General features: G+C 47.4%; 1 protein-coding gene across 1 annotated transcript in view; it reads left to right on the top strand.

Annotated features, from left to right (window-relative positions):
- LOC133343414 (synaptic vesicular amine transporter-like) overlaps positions 1-11,394 on the top strand; it is a 31,128-nt gene extending 19,734 nt beyond the window's left edge. Inside the window, exons 10-15 of the mRNA XM_061552996.1 lie at positions 117-195; positions 1,067-1,118; positions 2,233-2,296; positions 3,017-3,136; positions 4,609-4,742; positions 6,019-11,394. Of these exons, the coding sequence (XP_061408980.1) occupies positions 117-195; positions 1,067-1,118; positions 2,233-2,296; positions 3,017-3,136; positions 4,609-4,742; positions 6,019-6,138 (569 nt within the window). The 3' untranslated portion in view covers positions 6,139-11,394. The remainder of the gene's footprint in view (positions 1-116; positions 196-1,066; positions 1,119-2,232; positions 2,297-3,016; positions 3,137-4,608; positions 4,743-6,018) is intronic.
- The last annotated feature ends 5,734 nt before the right edge of the window (positions 11,395-17,128 follow it).

Raw genomic sequence — 17,128 nt, 5'->3', positions numbered from 1 at the left:
CGTCCACCGCCTCGCTGCCCAACCTGGAAAGCAGCAAATAAGCATTGCTGATCAACCCCTCGCCATACGACAGAATGATGTGGAAATTGTAGGACATTTATGTTCTTTCCTCCCAGGCATGGCTTTCCTCCCAGCCAGCATTTCATATCTGATCGCAACAAACATCTTTGGGCCACTCGCTCATCGCATAGGAAGGTGACGTTTTCCTCCCACTCACGCACGCGACCTCTAACGATCACGGCGCGGCACACTGCCGTCTATAGGTGGATATCTTAATGCCTACGTACAATTTGCAGCGCTTTGGTCAATCCACTGCTGGACGAGGGCCTCGCCTTGTCACCGCGCGGGTATTGTGGGTTATTTCACCACACATCACGGTGCTGGTCAGTGCGCGTCGGTGAAGGTGAGGAGCACACAATTTGGAGCGTAGATGCACAGTAAAAAAAAATTATTCTGCACTGCCCTCTGATGTGCACCACGGTCTAAATCATACGAAGGACACGAGTTGAACTTGCATAAGCTTATTCTGTCGTCTAGATGCAGTGGTGGCACAACCGCTGATGGAGTAATAGCCACCGGTGTTTGGGGAGTGGTGTCCATGCGCTCCAGTGTCTATTTGTCCGAGAAGCCTCGACTGATGAAGGGTTTGCAGACAGTTCGGGTAGGCTGAAGTCTGTAATAACATGAATTTTAATTTTCCGTGACATTTCTCCGTAACGGCTTAAAAATGTGGTAGATGCTGAAGACACTTCGAGCCGGCTTCGAAACCGAATCGTGTAATCCAGCAGGTCACACACACACACACACGTGAAAATATTGGCGACTGAAATTACCGCTCACATTGTCTTTTTCGCCAAAGACGGTTCAATACCCATCATTGTCACTCGGTAAACTGACTGCGGGGGATAGACCCATGACCCCTCAAGGCTCGAACGTTCTTAACAGCATACAATTAGACGATCGCGAAACTGCTTTTTTACAAAGTCAATTTTAAATGAAGCGAAACATTACATCTTTTTAAAATGTAAGTGTGTTTTTTCTTCTTCTTACCGTAAACTGTTCACAGGTGGCTGTGCTCAGTCCTGGGGATGGTGTTGGTTGGCGTGAGCATGAGCTGTGTGAGTCATCATCGCACCACCAGCTGCGACTGAATATTGCGTTCTTCATTGAACTTTGACACAATCACGGGTTTTCAGAAGAAGTAACAAGTATAACCCGTAAAAACAAAGTTTTTCACTATAAATCCTTAATATGCGTGGCGGCTAGAGTCCTCTCGTCCTCTGGCTTGAGATGGCTGCCACCTATGGGTCAGATGATTGTCTGCCAGTATTAAACAATTGGTAATTAAATATTTAATTTGTTTTCCCTAAACAGTGTAAAATTTTGGAAAAAAATTTTCACGAACATTAATTGTCTCGCACAACGAGTCTGTGTGCAAAATGTCAGCTCGATTGGATCACGGGAAGTGGGTTAAAAAACGACCGAAAGGTTTGCACGGTCGTAAGCAAGCAAGCAAGCACGCAAGCGAACTTAATATGAAGATTAAAAAAAAAATCCCGATATTTCATACCACGAAAGCACGAGAGAGGCCGCTTGGTATTTTGTATAAAAGCAAAGCTGCAGAGACATTCATGTCACAGTTTTTCTAGTTCATTACTTCATGACGCTCGGAGCAGTTTAGGAGAAACGGCGTCGTGAGTCGATGTTGAATTCAGCCGTGTCCTGGATGGTATGAGGACCACTGATAATATGTAAATGTTTTATTTTAATAATTTTTATAGTACATATATATATCATCCTTATGGCGGTACCCCGGGGTACCAAATAATACAAAATGGCCGAGGCAATTAAATATTTTATTTCTGGGACACTATTTTTCCAGGGGTGTACTTAACTCCGCGGCTGGGGTACCAATCAATCCGAAATCAGTGCCACACTCCGCGATGTCGAAACGCAGCGAGGACGATTGCGCCGGAACCCTGAACGCTCGTACGCACCGTAGCGGTGCATCGTGTACAGCTCGTCGAGATGAGTCGATTGCCGCATCGCCGACTATCAACAGACTAAAAATGACTGCATCACGGACATTATGCGAGAGCCGGGGTACCGCCTTAAGGTTCATGCTGTTTGTCTCTTAAATGTGCCTCTTCTCAGGACGAGTATTCACAACACCCATTAGATTGTGGGTTCGAGACATGTCACATGATCTTTGTTTTCAAAACTGTTTTGCAGGTACCACTGGCTAATAACATTTATGCCTTGATTGCTCCGAATTTTGCAATTGGTTTTGCGCTGGGTAAGTTTCCTTGTACAAATACGAGTATCTATCAGTCATCGGTCTTCCTGGCACAGATTGGCAGACATATTTCCTTCATGTTTTCTGATCTTACCATATTTTGCCATTATCACTCTCCCCGTGCTCTTCTTTTCTCAAGGATACCATCTTTGCATCTCTCCCTTGGTCTATCACTTCTTATTGTCCATCTGCCATGCAAATAACCATATTGCCAAATCGGTTTTCCTCCAACCACCTCATGTGATCGAACCTTATTTCCGTGTTTCTTACCCTATCTCTTTTACTCCAGCATGCTTATACTAAATCGCATTTCATGACAATGTATATTAGCCATTTTTTTAAAATCCAGGAATGCCACCGAGTCATAGGACTCTTTTTATGAAATGACACCGGCAAACACGGCCTATTTCTGAATAACGCTGCCGGATCTTTAACTGCACTGCCAAAGCAGCCGACGCGTATTCATGGTTAACACACCTGCACATCATTGAGCAGGGTGGCTGCCGCACAGTTCGAAGTGCCAACCTCTGCAACAAGTGCACGGGTTTGTTTTGGTTTAGTTTGTTGTCGTTCCCCGGCACCTTCGATTAGCACGATTAGCTATGTACGGTGCGACAAAAGTTCAACATACCATACATTCATGTGTGCTAAAGATACGCGACCGCTCGGCCATGCCACCACAACATCGCGGGCGGTGCGTGTTTTTGCGGGCGCATGCAGGCATGGTGGACTGTTCCATGATGCCCATCATGGGCTACCTGGTTGACCTGCGCCACGTCTCCGTCTACGGCAGCGTCTACGCCATCGCGGACGTTGCCTTCTGCCTCGGCTTCGCGCTAGGCGGGTCCCGCGGCAGCACAAGCCACGCCGTCACAGGCCAATCGTAGCTCGACGTTCCGGCGCCCGTCCTCGCCTTCTGCTCCTTTGCATGCGTTTAATAAGAGTGTTGGGCTGTGAAAAGTTTACGCGTGATAAGCCACTTCGTTGAGATACCATTTGCAGCCAGGTCACGTCTGAAAAAAGAGCCATATAGTTCAGCGAGCCTGACCTGGCAAAATAAAAGGTTTTGTTGGATTTGTATAGCGTCGAAATGTGACCGCATCTCGAGCCGCTGTACAGAAAGAGTCTGCACATTTTTTCGTACAGTCAGTCATTTCAAAGGGACAAAAAGGAAGGTCTTGATCCTGGAATTGAACAGGCTCATGGAGTCACCACCACGCATGGCGAGGGGGAGTTCCACACGATCGGGAGTGTGGGGAATGAGAGATCTCCAACCAAATGAAGGTTGCTTGAGCAGAGTGTGAAGAGGATTGGAGTGCTGAGGGAGAGCCAGGAGAGTGCATGGACGAGAGTAGAGTGAGATGAGAGGGGAGAGGCAGGAGAGTGCGTGGAGGAGAGTAGAGTGAGATGAGAGGGGAGAGGCAGGAGAGTGCATGGAGGAGAGTAGAGTGAGATGAGAGGGGAGAGGCAGGAGAGTGCGTGGAGGGGAGTGAGATGAGAGGGGAGAGGTAGGAGAGTGCGTGGAGGAGAGTAGAGTGAGATGAGAGGGGAGAGTGCCTGGAGGGGAGTGGAGTGAGATGAGAGGGGAGAGGCAGGAGAGTGCATGGACGAGAGTAGAGTGAGATGAGAGGGGAGAGGTAGGGGAGTGCGTGGAGGAGAGTAGAGTGAGATGAGAGGGGAGAGGCAGGAGAGTGCGTGGAGGGGAGTGAGATGAGAGGGGAGAGGTAGGGGAGTGCATGGACGAGAGTAGAGTGAGATGAGAGGGGAGAGGTAGGGGAGTGCGTGGAGGGGAGTAGAGTGAGATGAGAGGGGAGAGGTAGGGGAGTGCATGGACGAGAGTAGAGTGAGATGAGAGGGGAGAGGTAGGAGAGTGCGTGGAGGAGAGTAGAGTGAGATGAGAGGGGAGAGGCAGGAGAGTGCGTGGAGGGGAGTGGAGTGAGATGAGAGGGGAGAGGTAGGGGAGTGCATGGAGGGGAGTAGAGTGAGATGAGAGGGGGGAGGTAGGAGAGTGCGTGGAGGGGAGCGAGATGAGAGGGGAGAGTGTGTAGAGGGGAGTGGAGTGAGATGAGAGGGGAGAGGTAGGAGAGTGCATGGAGGAGAGTAGAGTGAGATGAGAGGGGAAAGACAGGAGAGTCCATGGACCAGAGTAGAGGGAGATGAGAGGGGGGGTGTGCGGTAGGCAGGGCCGAGCCCATGGAGAATATTAACAAACGGTGTGATCTTGAAGTTGGTCCGAGATTGGGGAGCTGGTGAGGCGCACGGACTATTGGGGCGATGAGGTCTCGTAAACGAGTCATGTGGTCTTGCTGCAGGTCCCTCGGCTGGAGGAGCCATAGCCAAAGAGTTGGGCTTCCCCTGGCTAATGGTCATCATCGGCATCATCAACATCCTCTTTGCTCCGCTCTGCTTCTTCCTACGCAATCCACCGGGCAAGGAGGAGAAAACGGTGAGGCTATTTACACGACCTCACAGATATTAGCATCATACAGGATGATTTAAACAAACCCTGGTTTGTTTTTTGATCTACATTTTGGAAAAAAAACACTTAAATACTTGTTCTATCGGCAACAAAAATCATACATTCTCAAAACAAAGTTATTGAGGAAATTGTTTGCTAAGACGGCAACACTGTACTTAGTTAATTCCAAGATGAAGACACTGCAGCAGAGAGCTGTGGTTTGCTATTGCACTGTTGTTAATCCAGCGTTGCATGAGCACCACTGCACACCATGCGGTTTGTGGGGGTTACTTAACGAAACGTAACCCTTTCCGAGACATCTGCAAGTTGCAGGGTGGGTCCCGTTCACCGCTAATCATCGGAACGCGCAAGCGGTTAGCTTAAATTTTATTTCAAGAGGCAGAGCGTCATTGTTTTCAAACGCATTGTACTCACCGCAGAGAACTGTAGCGACATGACCGCACTCTATAGCTGGCGCTAAACTGTGCCACTCGCCCTCCCACATGGCCTTGTGGGAGTCTCGTTACCGATAGTTATTTTACTTTACGTGCACGTCATTGGAACGAAACAAGAAGAAAAACTGATGACGTACATATACATACACGTACATCATTGGAATGGGTTAACTATACTTAACCACACCAGTCAGTGTGGGTTGGTAAAGGAGGATCAAACAAGTTGGGTGCATAGGACACCAAGTGATTTTGCTTCACTGTCCACAATTGTGGTTTAATAATAGCTCAATTATTATAAAGTTTAGCTAGGGTTTATGTTCAGCTCGACTTATATCAGGGACGAGTGTTAGCAGTGGATGAACAAGTTTACAGAAATAGGAAGGGGTTAGGATGCCAAATGCTCCGGGAGGGACTCAACGTTATATTGCTTTTGACGACATGTTCTTGACTACAAAGGCATCAGCTAAATGAAGGAAAGCAAATTGAAACCTGCAGTTACCCTACATTAAAATATACATTTCAGAGCCATAACATTGTCAAAATAAGCTCTAGAATTAGGGAAGGATATTAGTGACAATATACGCAACATACGAACAATGTGATCTCAATACTGATCTGCATTGCCCTACGGTAAAACAAGCGTGACATTTATCTTTGATAACAATTGAGAACTGGTTCCTATGTCAAACTTCTTTTGCACCGTACGTGGCCAACGCTAATATGGCAAGCTCTTATTTATACACTTGCTTGTGCAACCCTTTTTGAACAAGTCAACTATGAACTAATGGTGTGATGTGATCTTGTTGTAGGCCATCCTGATGAGCCAGGGCTGCCCTGTATACACCAAGACGTACCTCACCCAGAGCATGCCGAACCGGATGCAGTCCATTACTGCCGACGAGACCATGGAAGAAGAGAGCGAAGAGTGATGATTCAGCCACATGCATGGTGCTAATATTAGTACACAACCACACACCCGGTGCAAAGCCACAATTTCAAAATAAACGAAAAAAACTAACGGAAATGGAACTTCCATTTAAAATCTTGACACCTCGCAACTCGGAAAAGTTATGCAACATTGTGAAAATCGTGCGATATGCGTGGCATTGCAATGTGTAGGCGGGTTGTTTATTTCGATGCGACTGCCCGTCCCTCCTCCAGCCAGCTGGCAAGACTTATGTTTAATAGAGGAAGAGAGCATATAGCCCGTGCATTTGCGCAGGACCCACGCAGCCAGGGTGGAGGGCAGGCAACACGACACGAGCACGCACAAACCCGGCTCAACGTGGCGGGATGCGGCAGATGTCATTGCGCAGACGTGCACGGTGATGTCCCTAGCGGGCACACTCACTTTCGCCCAGCCTTCCAGCCATCCAGGAATCTAGGCAGGAATCCAGCCAGCAAGCAAATCTTTGTTTCTGATAGAGCATGTATATGATACATACCATTATGTATTCACGCAAAATGTATTACACTATTAAGTGCGCATGACATTGGTTGAACACAAGTGCAAACAATGAACAAATAATTGCGATGGTACATTTCACATTAAGCAAGTGCTCACAATCCTTATTAGCCATGGTCAATCCACTGCTAGATGAAGACCTTGCAAACCCATTTCCGTCTCTCGTTATCCTGCGATTAAATATTCCAGTGCACCAGCACACGAGCCGATTTCTCTCCGTCCCCATCAGTGGATGTCGTCTGTGACAATAATGCCAAAAAAGCGGTCAAATTTTAAAAAAAATTACTCGGATGCCCGCTCAAGATTATGGATTTATGCTGCGTACATTCAACGTGTACTTAAAAGCTACTTTTACTGGTGAATATATGTTTTATTTGTTCAAAGTACAATAAATGTATAATTCTTGTGGCAGTATTGGTAACAAAGCAATTTTAGGAGGACTCAGTAGATGAGGCTTATGAGCGAAAACATCTGCGCTATGCCGATCTAGCTGCCGAAGCACGGCATCATGGCTGGAACACAGAAGTCCGACCAGTGGAGGTGGGCTGCAGAGGTTTTGTGGCAACATCTACAACCAGACTGCTTAGAGACCTGGGAATTAAGGGCCAGAGCCAGCGTTCGGCAATCAAAGCTGTATCGGAGGCGGCAGAAGGCAGCAGTCAGTGGCTCTGGATGAAGAGGAAAGACCCCAGCTGGGCCCCAAAGTGAGAGGGCCAGGAGGTATGCAGTCAACAATACTTGACTCAGGGAGGAGGACGCCCCTGCCATGCATAGTCCCATGGGATGTTGGCTACCAACAACAAGGCAACTCCTATGACTAATTGGGAATGGGATGCAAGCGTAGGATTGATCACCCTGTCGCTGGCCGCCTTTGGGGAGGGTGTATAGTATGAAAGGCCGAAACACCCTAGGAACCAAAGGGTCACTACTGACGATGCGCTCCCCAAATTTCACCAGGCTCACTGTTCATGAACTCTTGGAAGTGCTTGCACAAAGGATAGTAACATCTCATCCTGTGTTCTTTGGAATCTGCCATGTTGATGTTTCTTACCATGCATATATAACCACTAGCTGTACTACCCGGCTTCGCCCGGGACTTGTATCCACCACGGCCGGCCGCCTTTTGTCTCCCCAGTGGCGATGTTAATACGCCACACCAGTTACTCGTTTGAGGCTGAGTCGACCTAGGGGAGGTTCAAATAATCGTCACCGGTGGTGGCCGTGAGCGGGAATCGAACTGGGTTCGCCGGGTTGGTAGCGCAGCGTAGCGCTAAGCACTACACCCACCGCTCCTCACACACCACACACGCACAGACACACACACAGACACACACACAGACACACGCAGACACACACAGACAGACACACACACACAGACACACAGACAGCACGCTAACCACTATACTACCGCTCCCCACACACCACACACGCACACACACAGACACACACACAGACACACACACAGACACACAGACACAGACAGCACGCTAACCACTACACTACCGCTCCCCACACACCACACACAGACACACACACAGACACACACACACAGACACACACACACAGACACAGACAGCACGCTAAGCACTACACTACCGTTCCCCTTACACAACACACGCGCGCGCGTCCATAGGTACACATACACGCGCTTGCTGCAGACACGCACGACTGTCAGGGTGCGTACGGCAGTAAACGACTGAAAAAAGAAAGCGGCAATGCTGCGCGAGGAACGCCTTAGACCTGCAACACATTTGTGTAATGCGAGCGTAAACACACAAACACATACAAACACATACACACACATACATACACACACATACACATACACACACATACACACACATACATACACACAGACATACACATACACACAAACACACACATACATACACACAAAAACATAGACAATACACACACATACATGCAGACACACAGACAGACACATAACACACATACATACACACAGATACATACACAGAAACACATACACACAATACATAGACACACACACACATCCACAGACGTACATACACACATACATACAGACATGCAGACATACACATAAACACATACAAAAAAACCCACATACACATACATACACACACACACACACAAATACATACACACACACAAATGCATACACACACATACATACACATAAACACATACACATGACCCGGCTTCGCCCGGGACTTGGATCCACCACGCCCGGCCGCCTTTGTCTCCCCAGTGCCGATGTTAATAAGCCACACCAGTTACTCGTTTGAGGCTGAGTCGACCTAGGGGAGGTTCAAATAATCGTCACCGGTGGTGGCCGTGAGCGGGAATCGAACTGGGTTCGCCGGGTTGGTAGCGCAGCGTAGCGCTAAGCACTACACCCACCGCTCCTCACACACCACACACGCACAGACACACACACAGACACACACACAGACACCACGCTAACCACTACACTACCGCTCCCCACACACCACACACGCACAGACACAGACACACACAGACAGCACGCTAACCACTACACTACCGTTCCCCCTACACAACACACGCGCGCGCGTCCATAGGTACACAGACACGCGCTTGCTGCAGACACACACATACACACACATACACACACATACAAAGACAAAGATCAAAGATCCCCCGTATAGCCTGAACAGACTGTAGGGGCAAGTGCTGTTAGCGAGCACCTATGAAGGCCGGAACAGTACACGAGGGGGTGGGTGGCCAGCACCACGCCCGACCGCCGCTGTCTCCCTAGTGGCGATGTTTACACACCGCACCAGGTACTCATTTAAGGCTGAGTCGACCTAGGGGAGGCCCAGGACCGGTTCAGATAATCGTCACTGGTGTTAGCCGTGAGCGGGAATCGAACCCGGGTCGCCAGGTTCATAGCGCAGCGCGCTAACCGCTACACTATCGCTCCCCACCACATACATACACGCAGACACACACATACACACAAACACACATACATACACACAAACACATACACAGTGACATGCCTATTCCCATCGCGGGGCACGGGACGTGCCTCCCGGCAAATCCCTCGCAAGCGATCGTACACAGATGGACAGACAACTGAACAGTACGACGTTTGGCTGGTAATTGCATCCAGCATCAGCGAAAGGACGTACTCTGAAATGGGAATTGTTGTGGTTTTACGCTTGTACACACCGGTGGGCCAAAGCAGAGACTTATGAGTGTTTTATCAACGGGACACTTTTTGACTGATTGGCCGTGTGGGGTGGTGGAGGGTTACAACACATTAATAATTAAGGCGAGCGAAAGGCAATAAAGTTATTTGTGAAGAATGGTTGCGAAAGCGTACGTGTTACAAAAAGACTCACTTTACTTAAGAAGCAGGCTAATGTGTACATGATAGACCAGGGGTCCTCAAACTTTTTAAACAGAGGGCCAGTTCACTGTCCCTCAGACCGTTGGAGGGCCGGACTATAGTTAAAAAAAAAACTATGAACAAATTCCTATGCACACTGCATATATCTTATTTTGAAGTGAAGAAACAAAACGGGAACAAATACAATATTTAAAATGAAGAACAAGTAAAAGTTAAATCAACAAACTTGCCAGTATTTCAATGGGAACTATGGGCCTGCTTTTGACTAATGAGATGGTCAATGTCCGGTTCCATATTTGTCACTGCTAGTCGTAACAAGTGATGCAAGTGTGCATCCATTAGTCTAGATCTGGTTGGAGATTTCAAATGTTTCATTCTGGAAAAAGTCTGTTCACAGACATAAGTGCTGCCAAAGATGGTTGCCATTTTGAGTGCATGGTTCCTGAGATGAGGATATGTCTCAGAGGGGAGAGATGCGTAGAAATTATGAAGGCTGCTTGACTTGAATGCCTCTTTCAGAGTCACAATTCTGCAGTTCAGCCAGTTCCATTTGGTAAATTGTATCCACATTTTCAATGTCAATAGAAAATGGGTTACGGAAAAGCTGTATGTCCTGTTCATGGAGATGAAGCTCTTTAAATCCAAATTGGAACTCCTTTTGCAATTTTTCCAGTGAATCCACACGTTTTGTTTGGGAATGCAACCAATGGTTTTTCCGCTAACAGATTTTGAGTTGTGGGGAGATGGCAGAAGTTTTCCTCCTTCACTTGTTTGATGAGGAGGCCTAATTTTACTTCAAATGCTTTGACATGTGATTGCATATCACAGATGAGCTTCACCTTTCCTTGAAGTTGCACATTGAAACTGTTGAGTAGCTCTGTTACATCTGTCAGAAAGGCAAGGTGCCATTTCCATTCTGCATCATTGAGCTCTGGTACTTCTTTGTTTTTTTTAAGCAGAAAAGCTGTAATCTGTGGAAGTAAGTCATAGAAACGTTTCAAAACTCTCCCTCGACTCAGCCAACGGACTTCTGTGTGATACAGAACATCTTCATAGTCAACATTTAGCTCAGACAGAAATGCCTGAAATTGTGGTTTAGTGCATGAGCTCTAATGAAGTTAACACAAGATACCACAAATTTCATAACCGAGTCCCACTTCAGTGATTTACTCCACAGCGCTTGTTGGTGGATGAGGCAGTGTATGGCTATTGGTTGAGAATGGTTATGTTTGTCCATCTCTTGGTTAATGCGAGCAATTACTCCTTTCTTAGACCCCACCATGCTAGGAGCACCATCAGTTGTCACACTGACTAGTTTAGCCCAGTTCAGCTCCAAACCATTCACAGTTTGGCAAACCTTTTCATAGATATCCTCTCTTCTTGGTTCTTTCGGTAAAGTCACGTAGAAGGGAAGTAATAAAATAATAAAAATAAAACATAATAAAATAATTCTCACGACGTTTCGGCCACAACGCAAGCAGCCGTCCTCAGGTGAAAACCAGGTCTGTCGGGGAGACAGCGTCTGAATGAAACAGCACACGAGCTTGGAGCATATATAAGCTGGGTTGGAAACGGGGGAAAGAGCGCCTTGACAAAATAATTTGCATATCAAGAGGAATTTAGCATATTTATGGGAAATGCAGGAATGTTATTAGTACTACATATGCAGCACGGGCATATGTAGTACTAATCACATTCCTGCATTTCCCATAAATATGCTAAATTCCTCTTGATATGCAAATTCTTTTGTCAAGGCGCTCTTTCCCCCGCTTCCAACCCAGCTTATATATGCTCCAAGCTCGTGTGCTGTTTCATTCAGACGCTGTCTCCCCAACAGACCTGGTTTTGACCTGAGGATGGCTGCTTGCGTTGTGGCCGAAACGTCGTGAGAATTATTTTATTACTTCCCTTCTATGTGACTTTACCGAAAGAACCAAGAAGATGAATCCCTGCAGTCACGAAAGCTTTAAATCGAAAGATATCCTCTCATGTAGTTGTTCCTTTGATGCTTTGCAGTGCAGCAAGCTCTTCTGTGACTTCGAAATAGTCATTCGTCGCACGAATAAAAAATTTGAAGTTGTGCAGAATCACGAACATCATTGCTTTCGTCGAGTGCCAAGGAAAAATAGGAAAGTTTTTTTGTGGAGTTTTGCAAATGCTGATGCAAATTGTCTCCCATTTCTTCAATCCTCCGTGTAATTGTAGGTCCTAAAATACTCACTGTACTAAATAAATCGGCCTTCTCTGGACACATCTCTTTGGCAACAGAAAGAAGGCATTCTTTAACAAATTCTCCCTCCACGAATGGTCTGCCAGTGCATGCTATTAGCTTGGCAACTTGAAAACTTGCTCGCAGTGATGAAATATTTAGCTGCTTCTGCTTCACAAAAGTATTTTGCTGAGTTGTTAATGTATTTTTCAGTTTTAATATTTTATCTTTTCTCACTTCTCCGACCAAACAAGCATATTTATCTTTATGTTGAGTTTCATAGTGTCGACGTAAATTATATTCTTTGAACACAGACACTATATTCTGGCATATCAGACACACAGCTCTTTCCTTGTACTGCATGAAAAAGTAATCATAAGTCCACTGTTCTTTGAATATCCGACACTCCGAGTCAATTTTTCTCTTTCTTGACATCATTGTTTCCTAGGGAGTCAAAATTGCTATTAGTAAAATACCAATATATATACAGCGCTACAAAAACAATATACCAGCAATAACTTTGCCCACACAGAGACATACAGACTCCACTGCCCATCAATGCAGTCTGATTGGGGGAAACTCCGCCCCCTCTCCCACCAATGACCGTCCTTCTCATGTAGAAAAAAAGTAACAGGCAGGCAGCGGCGGCAAAAACACCCGGCGGGCCGGATAAATGTCCTCGGCAGGCCGCATGTGGCCCGCGGGCCGTAGTTTGAGGACCCCTGTGATAGACTGTCAGTGCAGCCACCCAGAAATATAACCAGGCTACACTGTACATTCTAGAGTGGCAGTACGCTCAGCCAGCTTAATGAGTATTTGTTGAGTGAACATTTAAACAAATCCATTATTGGCGCGTGGGGTTTAAACATAATTATACAGTAGTTTTTTCATGAGAAATGGTAATTGTTGTGGTTTTCCGCTTGAACACACCGGTGGGCTAAAGCAGTCAAGTCTTAGTCTTTTATGAACGTGACAATTTTGTGCAGATTGGGCGTGTCGGGTGGTGGATAAGGGTGACAACACCTTAATAAATAAGGCGATCTAAACGCAATAACGTTGTTTATGAATAATGTTTGCGAAAGCGTACGTGTTACAAATTGACTAACTTTACTTCCTAACCAGGCTAATGTGTACATGATAGACTGGCAGTACACCCAGCCAGCTGAATAAGCAGGCAGCAGTCTACATAATAGACAGGCAGTACGCTAAAGCAGCTTAATGACTATTTGTACAAAGAACATTTAAAGAATCGATTATAATAACCAGGCTACAGTCTACATTATAGACTGCCAGTACACCCACTCAGCTTCATAAGCAGGCTAGAGTCTACATGATAGAGTGGCAGTACGCTCACAGAGCTTAATAAGCAGGCTACAGTGTACATAATAGACTGTCAGTACGCTCACCCAGCTTAATGAGTATTTGTACAGTGAACATTTAAGTAATCGATTGTTGGCGCGTTGGGTTTAAAAGTAATATTAATTGCACACATTGTGGTGGGGGTGTAGTGAAGAGTAGGAAAAACTTTGATGAATTTACCTCAGAGTGGCGTGGTGGGTGTCGAGGCCTAGTAGCGTGCAAAGCCTGCGGCCTCGCCTAAAATTGTCCACGTGGAAGAGGCAGGGTACGGGTGGCGTTCCTTCCCCCCCCCCCCCTAGCGCGCCAACAACACTGTGTAATGGCTATTATTTAATTAATTACGGAGCTTATGAAAGTGGCGAAGGCGTGGCTAGCGGTTGGCAGGGGCAACCGCCGTCCAATGAAACTGCAGCCCTTGGCGAAGGCGTCGCTAGCCGTTGCCAGGTCCAATGAAAGCGGCGAAGGCGTCGCTAGCCGTTGCCAGGGGCAACCGCCGTCCAATGAAAGTGCGTATGGTCCGGAGACACACAGGCACAGATAGACAGACAGATTCACGATGTTATATATATAGACTAGCTGTACTACCCGGCTTCGCCCGGGACTTGTATCCACCACGGCCGGCCGCCTTTGTCTCCCCAGTGGCGATGTTAATACTCCACACCAGTTACTCGTTTGAGGCTGATTCGACCTAGGGGAGGTTCAAATAATCTTGACCGGTGGTGGCCATGAGCGGAAATCGAACTGGGTTCGCCGGGTTGGTAGCGCAGCGTAGCGTTAACCACTACACCCACCGCTCCTCACACACACAGACGCACAGACACACACACAGACACACACACAGACACACGCAGACACACACAGACAGACACAGACAGACACACAGACACACAGACAGCACGCTAACCACTACACTACCGCTCCCCACACACCACACACGCACACACACAGACACACACACAGACACACACACACAGACACACACACACAGACATACACACAGGCAGCACGCTAAGCACTACACTACCGTTCCCCCTACACACCACACACGCACACACACAGACACACACACACAGACACACACACACAGACACACACACACAGACACACAGACAGCACGCTAACCACTACACTACCGCTCCCCACACACCACACACGCACACACACAGACACACACACAGACACACACACAGACACAGACAGCACGCTAACCACTACACTACCGCTCCCCACACACCACACACACACACACAGACACACACACAGACACACACACACAGACACACACACAGGCAGCACGCTAAGCACTACACTACCGTTCCCCCTACACAACACACGCGCACACACACAGACACACAGACAGACACACACACACAGACACACACACAGACACACACACAGACACACACACACAGACACACACACACAGACACACAGACAGCACGCTAACCACTACACTACCGCTCCCCACACACCACACACGCACACACACACACAGACACACACACAGACACACACACACAGACACAGACAGCACGCTAACCACTACACTACCGCTCCCCACACACCACACACACACACACAGACACACACACAGACACACACACACAGACACACACACAGGCAGCACGCTAAGCACTACACTACCGTTCCCCCTACACAACACACGCGCACACACACAGACACACACACAGACACACACAAACAGACACACAGACAGACACACACACAGACACACAGACAGCACGCTAACCACTACACTACCGCTCCCCACACACCACACACGCACACACACACAGACACACAGACACACACACACAGACAGCACGCTAACCACTACACTACCGCTCCCCACACACCACACACACAGACACACACACACAGACACACACACACAGGCAGCACGCTAAGCACTACACTACCGTTCCCCCTACACAACACACGCGCACACACACAGACACACACACAATACACACGCAGACACACACAGACAGACACAGACAGACACACACACACAGACACAGACAGCACGCTAAGCACTACACTACCGTTCCCCCTACACAACACACGCGCGCGCGTCCATAGGTACACATACACGCGCTTGCTGCAGACACACACGACTTTCAGGGTGCGTAAGGCAGTAAACGACTGAAATAATAAAGCGGCAATGCTGTGCGAGGAACGCCTTAGACCAGCAACACATTTGTGTAATGCGAGCGTAAACACACAAACACATACAAACACATACACACACATACATACACACACATACACACAAACACATACACACAGACATACACATACACACAAACACACACATACATGCACACAAACACATACACAATACACACACACATACATGCAGACACAGACAGACACATAACACACATACATACACACACATACACACACATACATAGACACACACATACATAGACACACACATACATACACACAAACACATGCACACACGTACATACACACATACATAGAGACACGCAGACATACACATAAAGACATAAAAAAAAACCCACATACATACACACACACATACACACAAACACATACATACACATACATACACACATACATAGAGACACACAGACATACACATAAACACAAACACACATACACATGACCCGGCTTCGCCCGGGACTTGGATCCACGATGCCCCGCCGCCTTTGTCTCCCCAGTGACGATGTTCACACACGACAGCAGTTACGCTTTTGAGGCTGAGTGGACCTAGGGGAGGGCCAGGTCCGTTTCAAATAATCGTCAGCGGTGGTGGGCGTGAGTTGGAATCGAACTGGGGTCGCTCAAGCAGCTTAATGACTGTTTGTACAAAGAACATATAAAGAATCGATTATAATAACCAGGCAAGAGTCCACATTATAGACTGCCAGTACACGCACTCAGCTTCATAAGCAGGCTAGAGTGTACATGATAGAGTGGCAGTACGCTCACCGAGCTTAATAAGCAGGCTACAGTGTACATGATAGACTGGCAGTACGCTCACCCAGCTTAATGAGTATTTGTACAGTGAACATTAAAGTAATCGATTGTTGGCGCGTTGGGTTTAAAAGTAATATTAATAGCACACATTGTGGTGGGGGTGTAGTGAAGAGTAGGAAAAACTTTGATGAATTTACCTCAGAGTGGCGTGGTGGGTATCGAGGCCTAGTAGCGTGCAAAGCCTGCGGCCTCGCCTAAAATTGTCGGCTTGGAAGAGGCAGGGTACGGGTGGCGTTCCTTCCCCCCCCCCTAGCGCTCCAACAATACTGTGTAATGGCTATTATTTAATTAAATACGGAGCTTATGAAAGTGGCGAAGGCGTGGCTAGCCGTTGGCAGGGGCAACCGCCGTCCAATGAAACTGCAGCCCTTGGCGAAGGCGTGGCTAGCCGTTGCCAGGTCCAATGAAAGCGGCGAAGGCGTGGCTAGCCGTTGCCAGGGGCAACCGCCGTCCAATGAAAGTGCGTATGGGCCAAAGTCCACACACACACACACAGACAGACATGAACGATTTTATATATAT

This window comes from Lethenteron reissneri, chromosome 17 (genome assembly GCF_015708825.2).
Source record: "Lethenteron reissneri isolate LAM-NWPU_2019-01 chromosome 17, ASM1570882v1, whole genome shotgun sequence".
Lineage (NCBI taxonomy): Eukaryota > Metazoa > Chordata > Hyperoartia > Petromyzontiformes > Petromyzontidae > Lethenteron > Lethenteron reissneri.
The sequence above is the reverse complement of the archived record's forward strand: the minus strand, read 5'-3'. Positions and strand labels throughout refer to the sequence as shown.